At 43.2% G+C, this 17,520-nt stretch overlaps 1 protein-coding gene across 1 annotated transcript; it reads right to left on the reverse strand.

The window, feature by feature from the left end:
• Nucleotides 1–366: 366 nt before the first annotated feature.
• On the reverse strand, nt 367–17,290 carry KCNJ16 (potassium inwardly rectifying channel subfamily J member 16; the record flags this gene model as incomplete). Its single annotated transcript, XM_082067230.1, has 2 exons — nt 17,225–17,290; nt 367–1,732 (listed from the first exon to the last, which is right to left on the reverse strand). Exon 2 carries the CDS (start codon nt 1,654–1,656, stop codon nt 367–369), a length of 1,290 nt encoding a protein of 429 aa, XP_081923356.1. The 5' UTR covers nt 1,657–1,732; nt 17,225–17,290.
• Between the last annotated feature and the right edge of the window lie 230 nt (nt 17,291–17,520).

The raw sequence follows: 17,520 nt of genomic DNA on the forward strand, positions 1-17,520 counted from the left end.
CCGGCCTCCCAAATAAATCTGAAAAACTCTGCCCTCGAGGGCACGCTCTGTTGGTTTTGTTCCCTGCCCAGATCTCTGTCTGTCTCTGGTTACGTCCAACATTGGTCCCTGCAGGGGAATAGTTTACAATAAGTCTGCTCAAGTGCAGTAGCTGTCTAGTCAACCAAACAGTCGCTGGTTTTATCTGTTACTGATACCCATGTTAAGCAGAATGAAGCTCCTTCTAGCAGCTCAGCGCTGTATTACCCCGTACACGCTGTCAGCGAGGTTTACAATATAAATACTTGTGCATATGAGTTCATTGTTTACATTCTAAAAGCTGCGCTGGGAGAATTTGTTGGAAGCGATATTAATTGCTGTAAAAAGCTAGATTTGGGACTCTATTGATAGCCTACTCAAGGTCACAGCTGCTTTCTGATAAGAAACTTCTTCGGAAGGCTGATTGACAGCTGTCACTGGGTCTTCTGGATCTTCGCAACTGGTGATGAGAGCAACCGCACTAAATGACTTTTGGTTCTTATTAAATGTCTTGACCTCCAGTGCTGATGTCTCTGTTTCTTTTTCCCGTGTTTTCCTGATTTGGCTCCATTCTTGCTCCTTCCGATCCAGTTGCATGGCACTGCAGTGAGGGGCGTAAACTTCTGTGGTTTCTTCAAACTGTAAGCAATCCACCTTGTAGTATTTTTTCTTTACATGCAAGACATCGTTAAACCTATGGCCCCAAAGAATCTCCCTGGGGACATATGAGCTTCTTGACTGATGGGAAGTTCCTGTTGAATCACCTGTGTAGACAAACGTGACCAAGATTTCAAAGTTGTCCTTGGCCAGAGCTTTCCGGTCTAGACCATACAAGGGGCTCTCACTATCAATTTCATGTACGACTGTCACTGGTGTAACAAGGATAATCTGGTCATTTAGCAGCTTCAAGTCCTTGTATTCCATGGTCATTCTCCCCTCCTTGTCTTCCCTGTAGCGCAGGAGCTGAGCTCGGACTGAGCCCTCGACCATGTGGTTTGGTCGGAAATCACCAATACGCCACATCAGGCAGAATTTATCATCCCTTAAGCCGACTACAGCGTAATAGCTGAAACGAATGGTTTGAGCTCTTTTTCGAGCCGTGGCCATTTTCGCCAAGGCTGCTCCGATTATGAAAGTGTCAATAATGCAGCTTAATACCGACTGTAGGATAACCATGAGGATTGCGACAGAGCACTCTTCTGTGACACAGCGATAACCATAACCGATGGTCGTTTGGGTTTCCAGGGAGAACAGGAAAGCTCCTGTGAAGCTATGGACATTTGCAACACAGGGAGTTATTTCATCATCATTGAGTAAATCTCCATGTTGCATTGCTATCAGCCAGAAGACCAGTCCAAAGAACAACCACGAAAGAACATAGGACAAGGAGAATATCACAAACATATGGCGCCACTTGATGTCCACCAGCGTGGTAAAAATGTCCACCACGTAGCTCTCCCATTCCCCAAAGATGTGTTTGAAGTACACGTTGCAGCTGCCATCCTTGTGGAGAAAACGCTTCTGTGGTCTTCTCATCCCCGTTTCAGGGCTTTCTTTACAAGTGCCTCGGTAACTGAGCTTATTTCCCTGGGTGTTTACAGGCCTATAGCAACCACCGTGTTCAGTCGTCTTTCTCATACCTGCCTCGTGGTAGCACTTTACAGAACACACTGGCCGTCCCAGGGGCTACTTGTTTTCTTTGCCCATTGGAAATCTATGAAATAAAAGAAAAAGTTTATTTTTGCTTTAATTTCCTATGCCAGAACTGTGTAACACCAAATCCAAATACATACACTCTGTGGCCGCCATGAGCAATTTTCCCAAGAGAACGAACTCTGATGTTCATTACACAAAACAGCCCAAAAACTGAGGCCTGGAAATAGGAGGCAGCTAGAAATTCAACCAGTTAGAAATGTCCATATCAATCCTCAAATTTGGTATGAGGATGAAACCAGAAATCAAAAGGCTTTGTGGTGACCCCTCTGTAAGTATCTCTCTAATATCTTGGTGAAGTAGCATTCAAACGGGCTCTCATGAAGGATCAGACGAATGGCACGAACCCTCTTAAAGTCAGCTAAATATTTGAAGTATTTAATGATTTGTTTGCTGCGTGTTTGTTTGTTTTCCTCCATTAGAAGAAATGTCTAGGAAAACACCCTCATTCAGACATCAGCTTCAGTAGCATGGGCAGGCAAGTTCAGTGCTAATGTGTTTTAACCAGAAAATGGATCAACCACACAATCATTCATCATTATTTGTGTTTGACTATTGCCCAGAAAAACCTGGTCGTGGAACTGAACTTTACCGGGCTAGTGCTACAGAGACATATTTGTTCAATTTGTAGGTATTTACATTTCAAGTGAAAAAGAAACCTCTCTGAGGTCCTGGAAAGCCTCACAAATCACTCCTTAAAACAACACCCCCCAAAAAATCCAGCTGCCAGAAAGTATTTAAACTTTTATTAATGAGTTTGAAACAAACATGCAGTATGTTAATAAAATTTGTGGATGACACAAATTTAGGAAGCGCTGTGAATTCGGATGTCTGCGCAGATTGCAACCAGATGAGCTCCCGGAGCGCCAGGCTATACGTTCAGCGACTAATAACAAGAACTTATGGTAGAAACTGAGACCTCATCAACTGGAATCCAATAAAAAAGGAAAGACTCAGCTGAAGTAATCAGTTACAGGATGCTCATGAATTACTGGTAGGATACGGCACTGGAAAAGGCAAATGCTTTTTCCTGCAGGTCTCCAGCTCCTTCTGCCACATCCCAACTGCTTACACACCAAATTCAACAAGTTGGAAGGGACAGGGGGACACAGCGAGAACCATCACAAACTTTTGCCAAATGCCAAGCTTCTAACAGATACTTCTGAAGGAAAAAAGCCAATATTTTGCAGGGAAAACAGTCATTATTCTTCCAAAAATTCTAAGCTTTCGGTGGAAAAATGACAACTACTTTTCTCATTTTTCGGCAGGGTTCAGCTGACAGAAGTTCAGCTGTAGGTTCACAATGAAGCCAACAGATTCATGGAAAAGGAGTTTTTAAAAAAGAAGTGGTAGTTTTTTTTCCTCAGCTCTTCATTCACTTCACCTGAGCTTAAGTGACTGCACACACTTCACGGTCAGGCCCACAGAGCGTAATATATATTGGATGGACTAGATTAACAGAGCGAGAACTCTGCTCCCATCCAAGGAACAATGACAAGCATGCACAGACACTATTCCAAAAACACTTAAAAGCCAAACATAGTTTCCATTTCTTTTTTCTTTTTTTTTTTTTTTTAATTCGGTACAGAAATGGATGTGACATATGGTGTCGTAGCCTCAGAATGTGGCCTTCATTAAAAAACACAACATTAATGTTTCCAAAAATACTTCTTGGAATACAGTCTTTGGAAACATTCATATGACTTGCTTTACTCATAGCTTTAAACAAACAGTGTAGCCCAGTCTATTGAAGACTTTTGACTTAACATTTTATAAGTCATATTTAACAACAAACAAAAACTGGAAACTGTTGAGTTATTATTTTTTTTTTAAGAACCTCATAATGTGAGGTGTGAAAATGAAGCAAATTGTAATCAGGAGCCAATATAATCTTAAATAAAAAACATATTTAAGCTTATACTGTTTTCCTTATTGACTGATTCAAGCTAGAGCTCTGTGAAAACACTCACAAACATCCTGGGACTCTACAAGGGACTAAACAGTTCATGAATCAGAGGCTACTGAGTTGATTCCACTCTCTGCTCTTGCCATCAGCAAATCATCATATTTCAGAAATGGTGTTTTGCTGGCACCACCTTGGGATTGCGCTGGTGCTGGGAAGAATCCCGGACTGTCACACATGCAAAACCCTGATTTTCCGGTAGCCTGTCACACACGGGACACAACTGCGACCATGACGGATCCTGCGCGACAACTCTGACTTTACTCAGGGTCTCTCCTAAGTACAGATTGTAGCAACATTTATATGCTCACGGATGCCCGCGACGGGTTTTTGACTGGTATAGATGAAGCCATGTAGTAAGATGCTAGATTGGATTTTGCCAAACAATCCGAAGTCTGTCTGTAATAAGAAAGGGAACGTGACACAGAGCTTTCTAAACCACAGCCGAATGATCTAGCCGTAAAGCTGGACGGGGTAAAAAAAGAATCAGTGCAGGGAATGCTAACAGACATACGTTGCTCTCAGGATCTGCGTTAATCTTTCTCCGTCGTGTTGAAAATTGGATTGCTCCGAGCCATTTGGCATCGCACAGTGGAGACGTGCCCCAGATGACCTAAAATCCCAAATGTGCTTGAAAGGCTTAGGAAAAAGCCTCCTCAGCCACTCAAAAACATCTCAAAACGCTGCCCAGTATTTGGGGTGTGCTTAAAGGTAAAGCCAAATCTGCGCTTTTCCAGGCTACCTCTTCCAGTCTCTCGAGTGCAATAACAATCATGCATCATAATTAATAACTCTTTTACACTGTCTGATGTCGCTCAGAAAAAACATTTAAGTCTCAAAAACCATCCGCCAACGTTTCGGAATTATGTAAGTCTGAATTACAATCTGCACTTCATTCATGGGGACACTTTTAAGCAGGCACGTGCTTTTCCTATTCCCAACGAGAGGCGGCGAGGCTGTGAAGCCAGATGTTCATCGCTCGCTCTGCTCAGACACGCAGAACATTCTGAAGACTATTATGACGACCAAATTTTAAAGGGGAGAAGGCCACAGACTTACCAACTCAAATCTTAGAGCCATTTCAAAAACCTTCCTTTGCAAAATGGAAATCTTTTACACACCCCTAAGAAAACCATATGAATCACATTAAAGGTCCCGCTACCTGGTAAAGATTAACAAAGGGGGTGGGGGAGGATTTAAAAACATTCTCTACTCACTAAAGCTTATGAATTGGTTGCTGCAAATGATTCTCAGATGTTGCCAGAAGTGTTTTCACCTTCCTCTAACACTCGCACACAAACTGTCGCCCTTTTGTGTCTTGCTTTTACTTTCTGTGGTTTTTCCCTTTATTTCTGGGCAAGTCTGTACACATCATGAGCCTCCTCTTGCAAACTGTTCAGAGGAGGAGCTGTGCTGAAATTTGCAGTACTTTTGCTAACTATTCTTAAAAACATATTTCCCTCCCCAAGTAAGAACTTATGAGAGCTAAAAAGGGAGCAGTGAAGCCAGGCAGGATGGCAGGAATAGAGAAATCTCAATGATTTCGGAGAGGGTTCAGAAGTTCTTTTGAAGCGTGTATGTATCAGACTCAGAGTTCAGAAAATCAGTGTATATTCTTAATTATCTAAGCCAAGCCTAGGATCTTACTGTGCTGGATACAGGGAGACACAGAATTGCTCCAGAGACCTGTGTTCATACCTTTGAAAGTGTCCCCCCAGTTAGATATGGGACAAAGGTAAGGAAATTCCTGTATTTCAAGGGCCATAAAGCAGTGCAGTGGCAGAAGAGGAACAAACCAAACACTTCTATCCAGCAAAGAGCTACCACAGAGCAAACACTAGCAGAAACAAGGCTTTTTATCGTATTTATCACCTGCATCTAGTTCCTCTTGAATAGAGCAGCTCTACGAGAGGAACCTGAGCTCTTGATTTTCATCAGCTGGCCCAGAACAACACTGAAGAGCCTTAAGCACTGAGTTCAGCCTTTTAAAGAGTTTCACTAAATGTAATCGTCAATTTAATCTTGGTATTTTGAGTGTAGGGCTCAGTGTTTTATGAGGATAATCTCTACATTGCACCTTAACCTAATACCTACCAAGTTGTTGCTACACCCAATTTATGACTACATTTTCCCCTTATGTAAACAAGTAGGGGTGAATTTTTGTTCAGTGACAACTTCAGTCAACAGCCTGTTTGTAAAACATTAAGCAAAACAATGTGAAGATCTTGGTTCCAGCATAATTCTGTTCTGAGATTAAATCAAAAAGAAAACAACTTGAAAGCTCCCCATGAAATTGGGTACTCTCACCCTAACCCCACACACATGGAAGTGGATTTCTCCAGCCTCAGTTTAGCAATCACCTCAGTTTCCTGCTTCATTCTGGAAATGGTCTGAAAGGTTTCCAGTTTTAGTCATTGTTGTGTAACCCTGGAAGACGTTCAGCTCCGAGACCAGAAATGTGACAAGTAGGAACCTTTTGAGCTGCTTTGGAACTGAATCAAATACTTGTTCCTTAAAAAAAAACCAAACCAAACACCACCCACAAAATCTAATTAAGTCTATTATAGGACAGCATTGAGACTCTTCCTTCTTTCTTCCCTTCCTTCTTTCCTTTAATTCTTCTTTGCAAAAGGACCTAACACAGCCCAGTCAGGAACTTCAGTCACAGAACTTTCTTACATGCACAGTAATATCTTTAAAGGCATCGGAGCAAAGCTTTTAAATGGCTCAGCTTGCCCCTTAAAAGAAAAGCTTCGTTGTGCAGATCACTTGAGCTTAGATGTCAGAGAACAGCAGAGGTTGGTAGGGCTGCACTGGGACTCGGTTCTGCAGGGGTCACCATGCACGGAGCACTTTCCTCTCCATCCCCGTGCGTGTGCAGGTCTTGCAGCAGCAAAAGAGAAGATTGCAAATACAGAAATAAAACTTTGGATAGGCTTAGCTCAGAGCTGGAGGAAAAGGAGACTTTTGCACAGAGTCATGCAACGGTGCTGTAATCTACGCTGAAACAACTCACAGTAACAGATATATTGACATTTAATTCATCTAAGTGAAACCAGATCTCCTTAAAACAACCCCCAAAAAAAGGAAATCAGTTTGGCCCCTTAAGTTTGAGATGACAGACTCTCAAATTGCTCCTTGCTGAAGGCTGGTTCCCCATTTCAGAGCCACAGGACAGGTTTAAGTGACCCAGCCCCCTGCTCACCACTCCGAGCAGCTCCCCAAATCTGTACAAAGCTGCAAACGTCTATTTTAATTTATTTGCACTGTATGCACTGCTTGGTTTTAGCCAGGAACAAGCAGTGGAAACACTGAAATACCATGAGAAATGGAAAGTGCTGGCAACTTGAAACTCCTGATGTCGGGCCTCCCTGCCATTCTTTGTCTCAGACAATTTGGCAGAGGCGAAACCTCCAACTGTTGACTCTCAGGACTCTCCTCCTCTTTTTAACCCTCGTTTCTCAGCAGCTGCTGTCCCAGGGGGGAGAATAACCATAGAAACACCTGAGCCAGCCCTCCCAGGTGAGCCTGGTGTGTGTCCAGCACGGCCCACACCTGGATGGAGCTGCTGAATCCACCCGTGGCCATTGTCTTCTCCTCCTGCCGGAAAATTCCTCCTTCCCGTTCTCTGATCATCGGCTCCGAGCCCTTTGCATTGTGGTATTGAGCTGGTAGGACCAAAGAGTCTCTGACTCTGCTCAAGCCCCTGTAGCCTCAGTTCTTAAAAATGGTATATCTGGTGCACATCCTACACCTGAAAATCTACCAGACACACAGACTCAGAACAGCTGAAAAGATGCATTTTATAACCAGTCTTCTCCCTGTGGAAACCAGTAGCCAACCTATTCTGCACTTCAGCAGGTGGAATCCCCCGGGTTTAAACACAAGTTGGCTGTGAGGCAATCGAACGCAAGTGTCAGCGCTAATTATCATTTCCTCCTCCCCTGACACACTGACGGCTGCAGCGACGCTGCAGGTTCATGTCAATAGTTCTGCAGATGGATGTGTGCAGCGGGATTTCTCCCCACATTGAACCTTAGGGGTTACATTCAGCCTACGGAGGCACAGAAAAATTCTTCAAGGAACTTTTCCACCAGATCTGGCTGGCAGGGAACAGTAGAACAGTTTGTTGCAGCTCTTAATAGACATGATGTAATATAATAATGTATTAAACAATAGGTAAGTGGCAGGTCATGAACAATGATAGAATCAGATTAGATAATGCTGACCACTTTCGTTTAACAGAGCCAACACCCTCGGCTCTGTTTTTGCCGCAATTCAGTGCTGTTATATCTCTTCTCAAAACACAACAGATTATTAAAAATGTAAGATTTTGGGGGTGGGCAAGAGCTGATATTCTAAAAGGGTTCTTCCAGTCTCGGGAGCCGTTTCCTTTACGTCACGCTGTGCAGTTCTGCTTCCTGAGGCAGAACGCGTACTCCTTTTCTTCCTGTTTTCTGGAGTACATTCTAAACCAAATATCCAGGGAAAGGCACTGCGACATAAGAATGTGGAGTGACTGTCTTCCCACTTGTGCTCTTTATTCCAGTATGTCAGTAGAATAAGAAAGGCGAGGAGATAAAGGGCTGTTCTTCTGGGGCACCCCAGTGAGCTCCTGCTGTCCCATGTACCTCGGTGCTCCCCGGTTCTGTGTCTCCCTGTGTGTGCACACGTTGCAAAAACAGCTCAGAGAGGGAAAACTTACGTGGCTTTCCCCAAAGGGTTATGTGAAGATCAGAGACCGCCTTACATTGCCTGTGCAAGTCTGAATCCTGCCAGCTCCAAAGGCTGCGGCTCTGACAATGGAACGCCCTGTGCTGGTGTCAGCGGAGTTTGGATCAGACGCCTCGCTATTGTATTTCATATACGGAACAGAATAGAATAAAACAGAACCCCAAGTTAACAGCGTGAGTGAGCTCTGTTCAACAGATGAGAGAAGTAAGATGTGAGTAGGAAGCCTGAGCATCTCTGATTTTCTTTTTTCCTCTACCCCAGCAAAAAGTTTCCTAAGATGTAGCTTGACACCAGTTATTAACTTCCAAGGTCAAACGGGAACACTTACAAGTTTCTGCCGATCTCAACTTTGGGCTACTGACCTCAGCAGGAATTCCACAATACCCAGAAGCTGTTGCAGTCCACTTAATAAAATATCTCAAATGCCAATTAAGTCACCAAAGACTTTACATTTTCCAAAACTGAAGTAGGGTCTAACAGTGAAAATATCATTTTGCGCTGCATTCTTTAAGAAATGAAAGGGAGGAGGAAAAAACAAACAAACAAAATGAAACATGTAAATACGTAAAATGAATCACATCCACTATGTCCTAATCTTTTAGGAAATACCTCAAAAAACTTGCTGTCTCAGGTTTTCCAGACTGATGCCCAAAGCAAAAAGTTTGAGATAAGTATTAGCAAAGGATCAAGTCAAACAATGTATTGATGCTTTTTTGTTTTAGGAAAAGCACCAGAGTTTTCTGTGACTGACATTAACACACGCAGTCAGAGAAACCAGGCCATCAAATCCTGTGCTTCAACAGATCCATTTATCAACCATTAATAAGGTCAAGAACGACTACTTGCTCTTCTGAGCAGCTTTGTATGGCTCTCATTTGTGAATACAGATACATCTGATATGTCTAAACATGATTTTCTCTCAGGTCTGGTGGAGGATCCCATGTAGCTCCCATGACCGGAGCTGCTCAGCCACGGCCCCCAGTCCTCCAGGGCATCTCCAGTTTCAGGTTCTTCATCCAAACCAAAACACGCTGCCATATTTGCTGGGCTATACATGTCACATCTTTTTAAAAGCCTGTGAAATCTATTAAACGGTTTCAGAGATCAGAGGCCTGATCCAAACCCTACTGAAGTCAGTGAAGGGCTTGTCTTTGATTTCTGGGTTTGGATCAGATGGAGCTGTTGGGTTTCTCAGTATCAGCGTGGGCAGGATCCATCCCCGCTCTTCAGAGCTGGCTGGGCTTGCTGGAATCACAGCAATACTTTCTAAGGAACACGGGCTTTAGAAAATCTTCATTTGCTTCGGTTCACAGACTTTGGCAGAATGCTGACTTTCCATATTGCTACTTAACTCCACCGGAGCCTACAGGAAATTTGGGAATGGGCTGCTTCTTTCAGAGATGACTCCCAACCTTGCAGAGCAGACGGCTGAACCTCCGCACGGGGATCCTCGTGAGCCCGGGCACGGCCGCGGCTCATCTGGAAAGGCAGGTTACTCTGAAACGCTGCGGTTGTTTTTTCAGGACTTACGCACAGCATGATGTTGGCCACTCTTGTTTTCAGCTGTCGTTCTCTTCCCAAGCTTAGCAGTCTAATTTACAGTATGTTGGTGTTTTGCAAGTCAGATAATTAAAATAACGTGGAACTGGAAAATCGTGTGTGTGTTTGGACCATACATTTAAGAGTTTTATTTTTACCTCAGTGTGCGGGTTGCATAACCTCTTCTTCAGTCTCTTGCAACTGTCCCACAGCTTATTCCTGACCACCTGAGTGAGATCTGGACACAGTGATTAGTATTCTAAGAAATATGAAAAAAAAGCAGAATCTCCTCTTAAAGCTCGTCTCTTCTCTCCCACCATTGGGTTCAAATTTAAGAAAAGCATCTGTGCATATGCTTAACTATAAGTACATAATAAGAATGAACATAAGCCTGCTTCAAAATCTTCCTGAGATTGGAGGCAGAGAGGTAAAATATTTGTTGAAGGCTTTACAGTGAATCACTGCAGGAATGCAACAAACTGGTTTCTCAATGCCATTGTAATGAATTTATTCAATCAGCAGATCCCCCAGTTGTCTCAGGGTAAGTCAATACATTCTTTACAGTCTGGCCTCCATGGCTGATCTTTGCGTTGGGGATTTTCCCTCAGCAGAACCTCTTGCCCGAATGAGCCACTTACGGGTGGTTCGGCTCATTTCAAGACGTTTGTCATGAAGCTGCTCAGTCAGCTGCGCTCTCCCTGTTTCCCTTCTCAAAGGCAAACACGGTGAACAAGCGAGCAGATCTTATCAGGACGATGTTAACAAAAACACATCAAATAAAAATCTGCTGTATTACAGATGTCAACACTCACTCAAAAAGATATCTGAACTACAGTGGAGTTGATTTTATTGCCAAAGCAATTCCCAAAGATTGTTTGGAGAAACAACTTTGCTGGTTTTCTTCATAGGTGCTGCGGACCTGGGAAATAAATGTCTCTCTTGTTTAGTAGACATTAACTTTCCAGGGGTGCTGTCACTGGAGACAGCAGCGTGCCTGAACAGAATTGCTCTTACTTTCATTGTCACCCAATCCACTCTGAATTAGATAAGTGATTGGCCAAAAAAATTAAGTTCCAAAGTGATATACCCAGCCTAAGTGGGAGATATTTCATCCTATATTTTCCCTGGGACATTTTTACTCCTGTTTTTGTAAAAGCATCACTTTCTCCTGCCACAAAGCCAGAGTCACTCAGAAGTCACCCAAATCTGTAGGTGATTAATTAAACCTCAAATCACTCTCAAGGCCTGACAAGCTCTGGATCACATGAGCTTGGATCGGTGGCATTCTTCCTCAGGAACATTCTGTGTAGTGCTAAGCTGTATTCACTTCATCCCAAAAAGATCTTCTGGGAATGAAGCCTGTGAAAAACACCAAGTGGTGTTTCCCACAGAAAAAGCAAGGGTGTCTTAGGCCGGGAGCAACTGCAATGCTGATTAAGCTCAGGAGAGAAAGTCCAGCTTAAGGAGGCTAAAAAGTAACCAAAAAGGTTCTGGAAGGGAGCCAGAAGTACTGTAACAAAGGGAAAGCAATGTGAAAACAATAATGTCACAAAACATCCCGCGGAAAGAAGCAAGGATGCATCTCCAGTCCACATGAATGCTCGGTAGATGAAGTTATCTCCAGCTACTGCCAGCACAAACAGCCTTGACGAAGCTTGACAGCTGCAGAGCAATTAGGAGAGGAGCTTGTGTTTACTTGTGTTTAAAGGCAGAAGCGGCCAGTAGGTTCCAGCAACATTATGACGCGTGTTGATAATTATGATATTATGCCATTGGTTTGGTCTTCGGGTGTTTTTCAAATCAGGACTTGAGATCCCTTTGTTCTCCTGTGTAAAACTCAGCTTTGAGGTCATTCTTTGCCTTACACACTCTTGGCTGTTTATGAACATCCTCACAAAACTCAAAGCCCATTTCCCATTGAGGAAGACAAGAAACAGGTTGTGTCATTGTCTGGCTCAATTGTTCTTCATAACTACATAATCATTCCAAAGAGAGGAAAACTTGCTAGCTTGAAGTTTTATTGTTGTCAAAGCCTCCTATCAACAATGAAAGGATACGCACGGTACCAGGCACATGACCCAGGAGAATCTGCTTTTCATATTAAAGGGAAATGAATGGCAATGACATCCATCTACTCGCAAAGAAAACTGGTACAAGTTTCAACGAGGTACCCACCAACAATGAACGTTAAGGGTCATTTCTGCTATCTTGTCACCAAACCAGACGGCTCTAGAGGTGTGTGTGTGACAGAGGTCCCTTACTGCCACCCCAAAGGATGTCAAGTCTTCTACATTTTTGGCTTCGGGGCAGACTTGGGCACCCTAACCTGCCATCTCCTCCAAACTGCAGGCGCCACATTCTCCTGTCCTGATCTTTCGCGGTGCTGTTCCGAGCGGCGGCTGCGTTTTATTAGCTTAGACAGCACTTCGGGATCTTTCAGAATAAAAGGCTTGTTATTGCAGAAGTTGGAAAATTGTCAGCAGAAGGGATGAAATATTGCCCCATGCCCTTGCCGTACGGAACAGGGAATCTTTTCTTGCAGTGTTGGTTTAGGACTTAATCCTGCGAGGTCTTGTCTGTCAGCAAATACAATCAGGTTTAAGAGCATGAATAACCGTCCTAGAAATCACTGGAAACTATTTTGTTAGTGTAAAATTAAGCAAGTGCGGAAGTTCTCCAATAGACTTGGACCAGAGCACTCAGCACCCTGCAGAAATGAACCTTTAGTTCTTAGAACCATTTATTGTGTCCAGAACAGCCCTTCATTAGGGCTTTGTGCAGAGAGGTTGAATTTCACTCGCTTGGAAGATTTTCTTTCTAACCCCCTGAGACACACAGACTCTTTGGTTGATTTGGAAAACAAAATGATTAATGGCACTTTACAAGTTTTTCCACTAAACAGATTTCAATTGAAGTCTGTCACAAGCTAAAGAATTTGCAGGAATAGTGTCAATCTGATGACATAGTGGCAATAAATCTTATTGTACTGGATTACGTTTTTACCCATTAAAATGCTGTGACCTATTGTCATCCAAGTAGAACCACATTCCACTGGCGGTTCAAAAGGTTCTGATTTCACTCTTGATTGTTACCAGGGAAACTGCACCTCAACCCAAAACTCGGCTGCACCAATCATTTAACTGGGCTTGAGCAGACTCACGTAGATAAAGCGAAGCACTAATTATTTATTCCCACTGAAACAGTCTAAATCAAATCTTTCTGAGACCTGAATAACAGAAACTTATAGAAGTTGTTTGAGGGTTTTTTGCATGAGGCATCAATTGTCTCGCTCCTTTGGGGAATAGCTCGCTGTGGTGACAAAATGCAATGAAGAAATTAATATTTTTAGTTTATCACAAGCAAGAGTACAGTAGGAATCTCACCACAGGCCACTCCTGGAAAGAGTTCTTACTTAGTTGTGGAAAACTAAAAGGATTTTCATTAGCAGTCAAACAGCTGGTTAAGGCTTGTGAGTGGAAATAGACATTTTTAATCTCCCTACTGAGATTTCTGGTGGAAAGTAGGCTGTGTTTTATGGCATCTACTTTTATATGTATTAAAGAATATCTCCATGGCTCAGATTTGTCTTCATTTGAGCTATCTTTGAGTGGGAGAATGCTAGTTAGAAAATGTGCTTGTTCTCCCATAGCTGCTCAGGATCAGCATCTCTTGGACAGCAAATTGGGCCACCTGGTCATGTCAGAAATCAGGCCAGTAAAGTTTCTTCGGGTCTGATCCCTGCTGGGATGCAGCTTTGTAAAGAAACAACTGGTGATGCTGGTCCTGCAACACAGAGTCAATGCCCTCCCCTTGGTGTGCACAGAATTGGGTGCCAACTGAAAATAGTTTGAGAGAGAACATTTTAAAAAGACCTGGCGATCCTTCGTGTTCGAAGTTGCCTCAGGAATGGAGATGCCTTTAGTTCTTATACGTGGAAAATCTCCGGCTAGTTTTACTCTCTTACCCAGCTGAGTCTACATTTCACACCACCTAGTGTGTGGTTTTCCTTTGGGGTGCAGGAAAACTCATCTGAAAAATGGTTGTCCATTGAAATTGTCTCTATTCAGTTTGCTTCTCGGACTGTTGATTTTTATCAAATGTCAGTTCTTAGAACTTCTCAGGCTGGTATTGACCTACTACCCTCTGCCATGTTGACAGCAGAGAGAAACCAAAAATTCAATGCTTCCTCAGCTGAATCTTTCCACAGGAAGCGAAGGGCTGAAACACTCCCCACTCTTCCAGTTCTCTGATCCAGCGTGTCACCACAAATAACATTTGAGGAGCTGACGCATATTCTTCCCTGTCTGCACTCTCAAAACACAAATTTAACTGCTTTAAAAGGAGGAAGCAGTGCTACTATCTGAGTGCAAACTCCAAAAAACGAACAGTTCCTTGTGAAAAGCAGCACAACGGCTTCTTGGGTTACAGCATTGCTGCCTGCCAGGCAGGACGGACAACTGACCTGCTTTTACAACACCAGATGAAAAGATGAAGAATCAAATCAAGCTCTTATCCCAATTCAAAAAAGCAAACAGAGAAGAAACCTGAGGTTGGTTTTGGTTGTTTGGCTTCTTTGTATTTCTCCTGTGGCATTTTAACTGCACAATAGGTTACTGGAAATGGATGTTCTGTTACCAAACATTCTCACCAAAAGCTCATGGTGAGAATAAAGTATCAGGCAAGAAAGGTAACTAATAAAAGAAAGAAAGAAGGACAAGGCATCAGCCAGTCTAGAGCCTCTTATTCACATTGGAGAACACGAGAGAGCTAAATTAGCAGTGGCCTGTTGAAAGGCAGAAACTTTCTTTTCCAACGGATATTTCCAAGAACCACTCAGACCCTCTTCTGGCAGAAGGATTTCTCAGATTTCAACCTTTTAGTCTGGTAACACTTCCTTTGCAAAAGCTTATTTCTTAGTTTCTTTAGAAAACAAATTACCAATACATCGGTCCCTGCTTTTCCTGACTCCAGAATGACAGATATAGAAATCTTGAGAACTTGACTTGTATTTCTGACACTTCTTCCCTCCTGTTGCAGTGCGGAGTTGTTACAGCTACATTAACGAAGCCAGTCTAAAATATGGATTGCCTGGACATTGCCTGAATTTAGCGAGTTTGCAGCTGGTTAACTCTCATTGATCAAGTGACATTTGCTCAGCAGTGCTGAACCATTTATCAGCATGTACCGTAATCTGGTGTTTGACAGTACATAGATCAATTGTCTGATCTCCAGGGAGCTTGGCTGACTTAGTAGCACCAATCAGGACATTCACACCTTTTCAAAAGCAGCAATGAAACAAGTGCACCAGAATGTATGCCCCCATTTCAGAAATGCCCATCAGCATTATGGAATGCGTCGTGTAGATGCCCCAAGACTACTTTGCATTGCTTTAAATCATGTAAAGAAAAGGAAAGATGTAGAAGTGCTGAGGTTAGTTAGTGAAGTCTTTGCAGATCATGAAAGCTGAAGAATTTTCTTCCTTTCCTTCTTTCAGTGACTAATTTGTGTTACTGTAACTAGCAGTAGGAATGTTTATCCCCATCAAAAGTGAAGCATTTACTTCCTCTTCTCCAGCTCCCATGGTCACTTGAAAAAGCACTTCCCTCTCCATTCTGGTTCTGGCAGGAAAGCTTATAATAATAATACAAAAAACACTCTCTAGAAAATAATTTCTTTTGTGTATTAAAAGCTTATAGTCTCACTCTGTATCAGCATCCCCACGGGGAATGAGTCAGGGGTAATAAGAAACACCAGCTCAATGCTCCCAGGAGACCACGCTACCAGAAGAAAGGAAAGTGATGTAATTCAAGGTTTTTTATAGGAACGGTCGTATGGACAGACGACCTCCCAGACCACCCCTCTCTACCCTGGATCATCTCTGTCTTCTTCCCGGGCTCAGAGCTCTGCTGTGGCTGCTGCTTCCATCCGAAACTACGGCACGGGCACCAGTATTTGAGGAAGTTTAACAACAAGGAAGACGCAGTGGCCAGTATGTGTGTAACCAAACCCCTGGCAAGGGCATTGCAACCCATGCACTGAGCAACGTGACGACTGTGTTGTCTTTCTCTGCCACCTTCCAACTTGTTTTGTCAGGTTAGTATTACTAGACAGGTGATCTCCAGCAGGCACACCTTGGCAGGAGGCACGAAAACCCTAAATGTACAGCAAGGAAATCCTGTCTACCTGTTGACCTTCTACGTGACCTTCCTAGAGCCTCAGCCTACTTGGAAAGACATTAGAGAGTCTTCAGGACAGTTTAAAATGGATTCAGAAATATAGAAATAGGGAGGACCTCTAAGGTGGATTAACATAATTGTTCCTTTCTTACCTTTGTTTGTGGATTTCCATGGCATACTAGAGGTCAGAATCTCTCAGCAGACTCCTTATATGTGTTTGTGCACAAGTACACATTCACACAGGTCCTCACGCACAGATATTCAGATGTAACAAAATCGTGTCCTTTCTTGTATTTCAGGCCTTCACTACCAGGCTCCCTCTATTACAATCATTCTAACAAACTGGTTGCCCAGACCAGACTCACAAGGCACGTTCTGGGGCAGAATGATTCTTCTGACTCACCCTCATTTCAGCCAACATTTCTCACAGTCTGTAACCTTCAATTTCCTCTGGTATGAGCTGAAAGTGTCTCTGCTGGTCTGCCCTCCTCACTCAAGAATTCATGCGGGCAGTTGTGCTGCACCTTACCTTTGTTCCTCCTCTGGTAATGACAAGTGGAATAAACCCCACCAGAAATGGACAGACAGGAATGGAGGAACTGCCAAACTGGATCGGACCCACAGTCTGTCTGGTCTCATATCCTGTCTCCACCAGTGGCTCCTACCAAATGCTCCAGAAGGTGTAAGACCCTGCAACAGGCAGCTTTGGAGGAATTTCCCTCCTCTAACAAGTTCTTACCCTGATCTTCAGTAACTAGAGGCTGGCTTCAGCCCTGAAATACACAGCTTAATATCCTTCCCAAACATTTATTCATACAAGCACTGAAGCTCTACCTCTTTTTAATATTGAAATGAACACAAACTCTCCTCCTGAATTTCAGAGAGAGAAGCTGTGTTTCCAAACAACAACTAACGAGCTGCCAGTTTACAGGCAAAACACACTTCCAGTTGAACAAGATACACAGTTTATTCCCATACAGGTTGTTCAGTTCGTTTAAAACTCTCTAAGGTAATAGAATTTCTGTTTTCATGTACACACAGAGAGGCAGGCGTAATTAAGGAAATGAGAATTGGGCTTTACCTTAATGTCTGCTGAGATCTGAAAGAACCTCTGCTTCACTCCCTCCTTCCTCTGCCTCTCTCCCTCTCTTGCATGGCTGGACTGACAGGTTGGCAGAGCTGAGAACGACAGGTTGGGTTTGTTTTTTTAGGCACAACTCCACCCCCTCTCAAAGAGAAAAAAAAGTGCAAGACTGTTTGGGAAAAGTTCACAGAAAATCCCATCCTTTCAGCACATGAGAACTGATGAGAAATATGCTACATTTGGGAGCCCAGCAGTTCCCCCCCCACCTTTTTTTTTCTCAAAAAGGCTCAAGG

Source organism: Streptopelia decaocto (genome assembly GCF_964273445.1).
Source record: "Streptopelia decaocto genome assembly, chromosome: 16".
NCBI lineage: Eukaryota > Metazoa > Chordata > Aves > Columbiformes > Columbidae > Streptopelia > Streptopelia decaocto.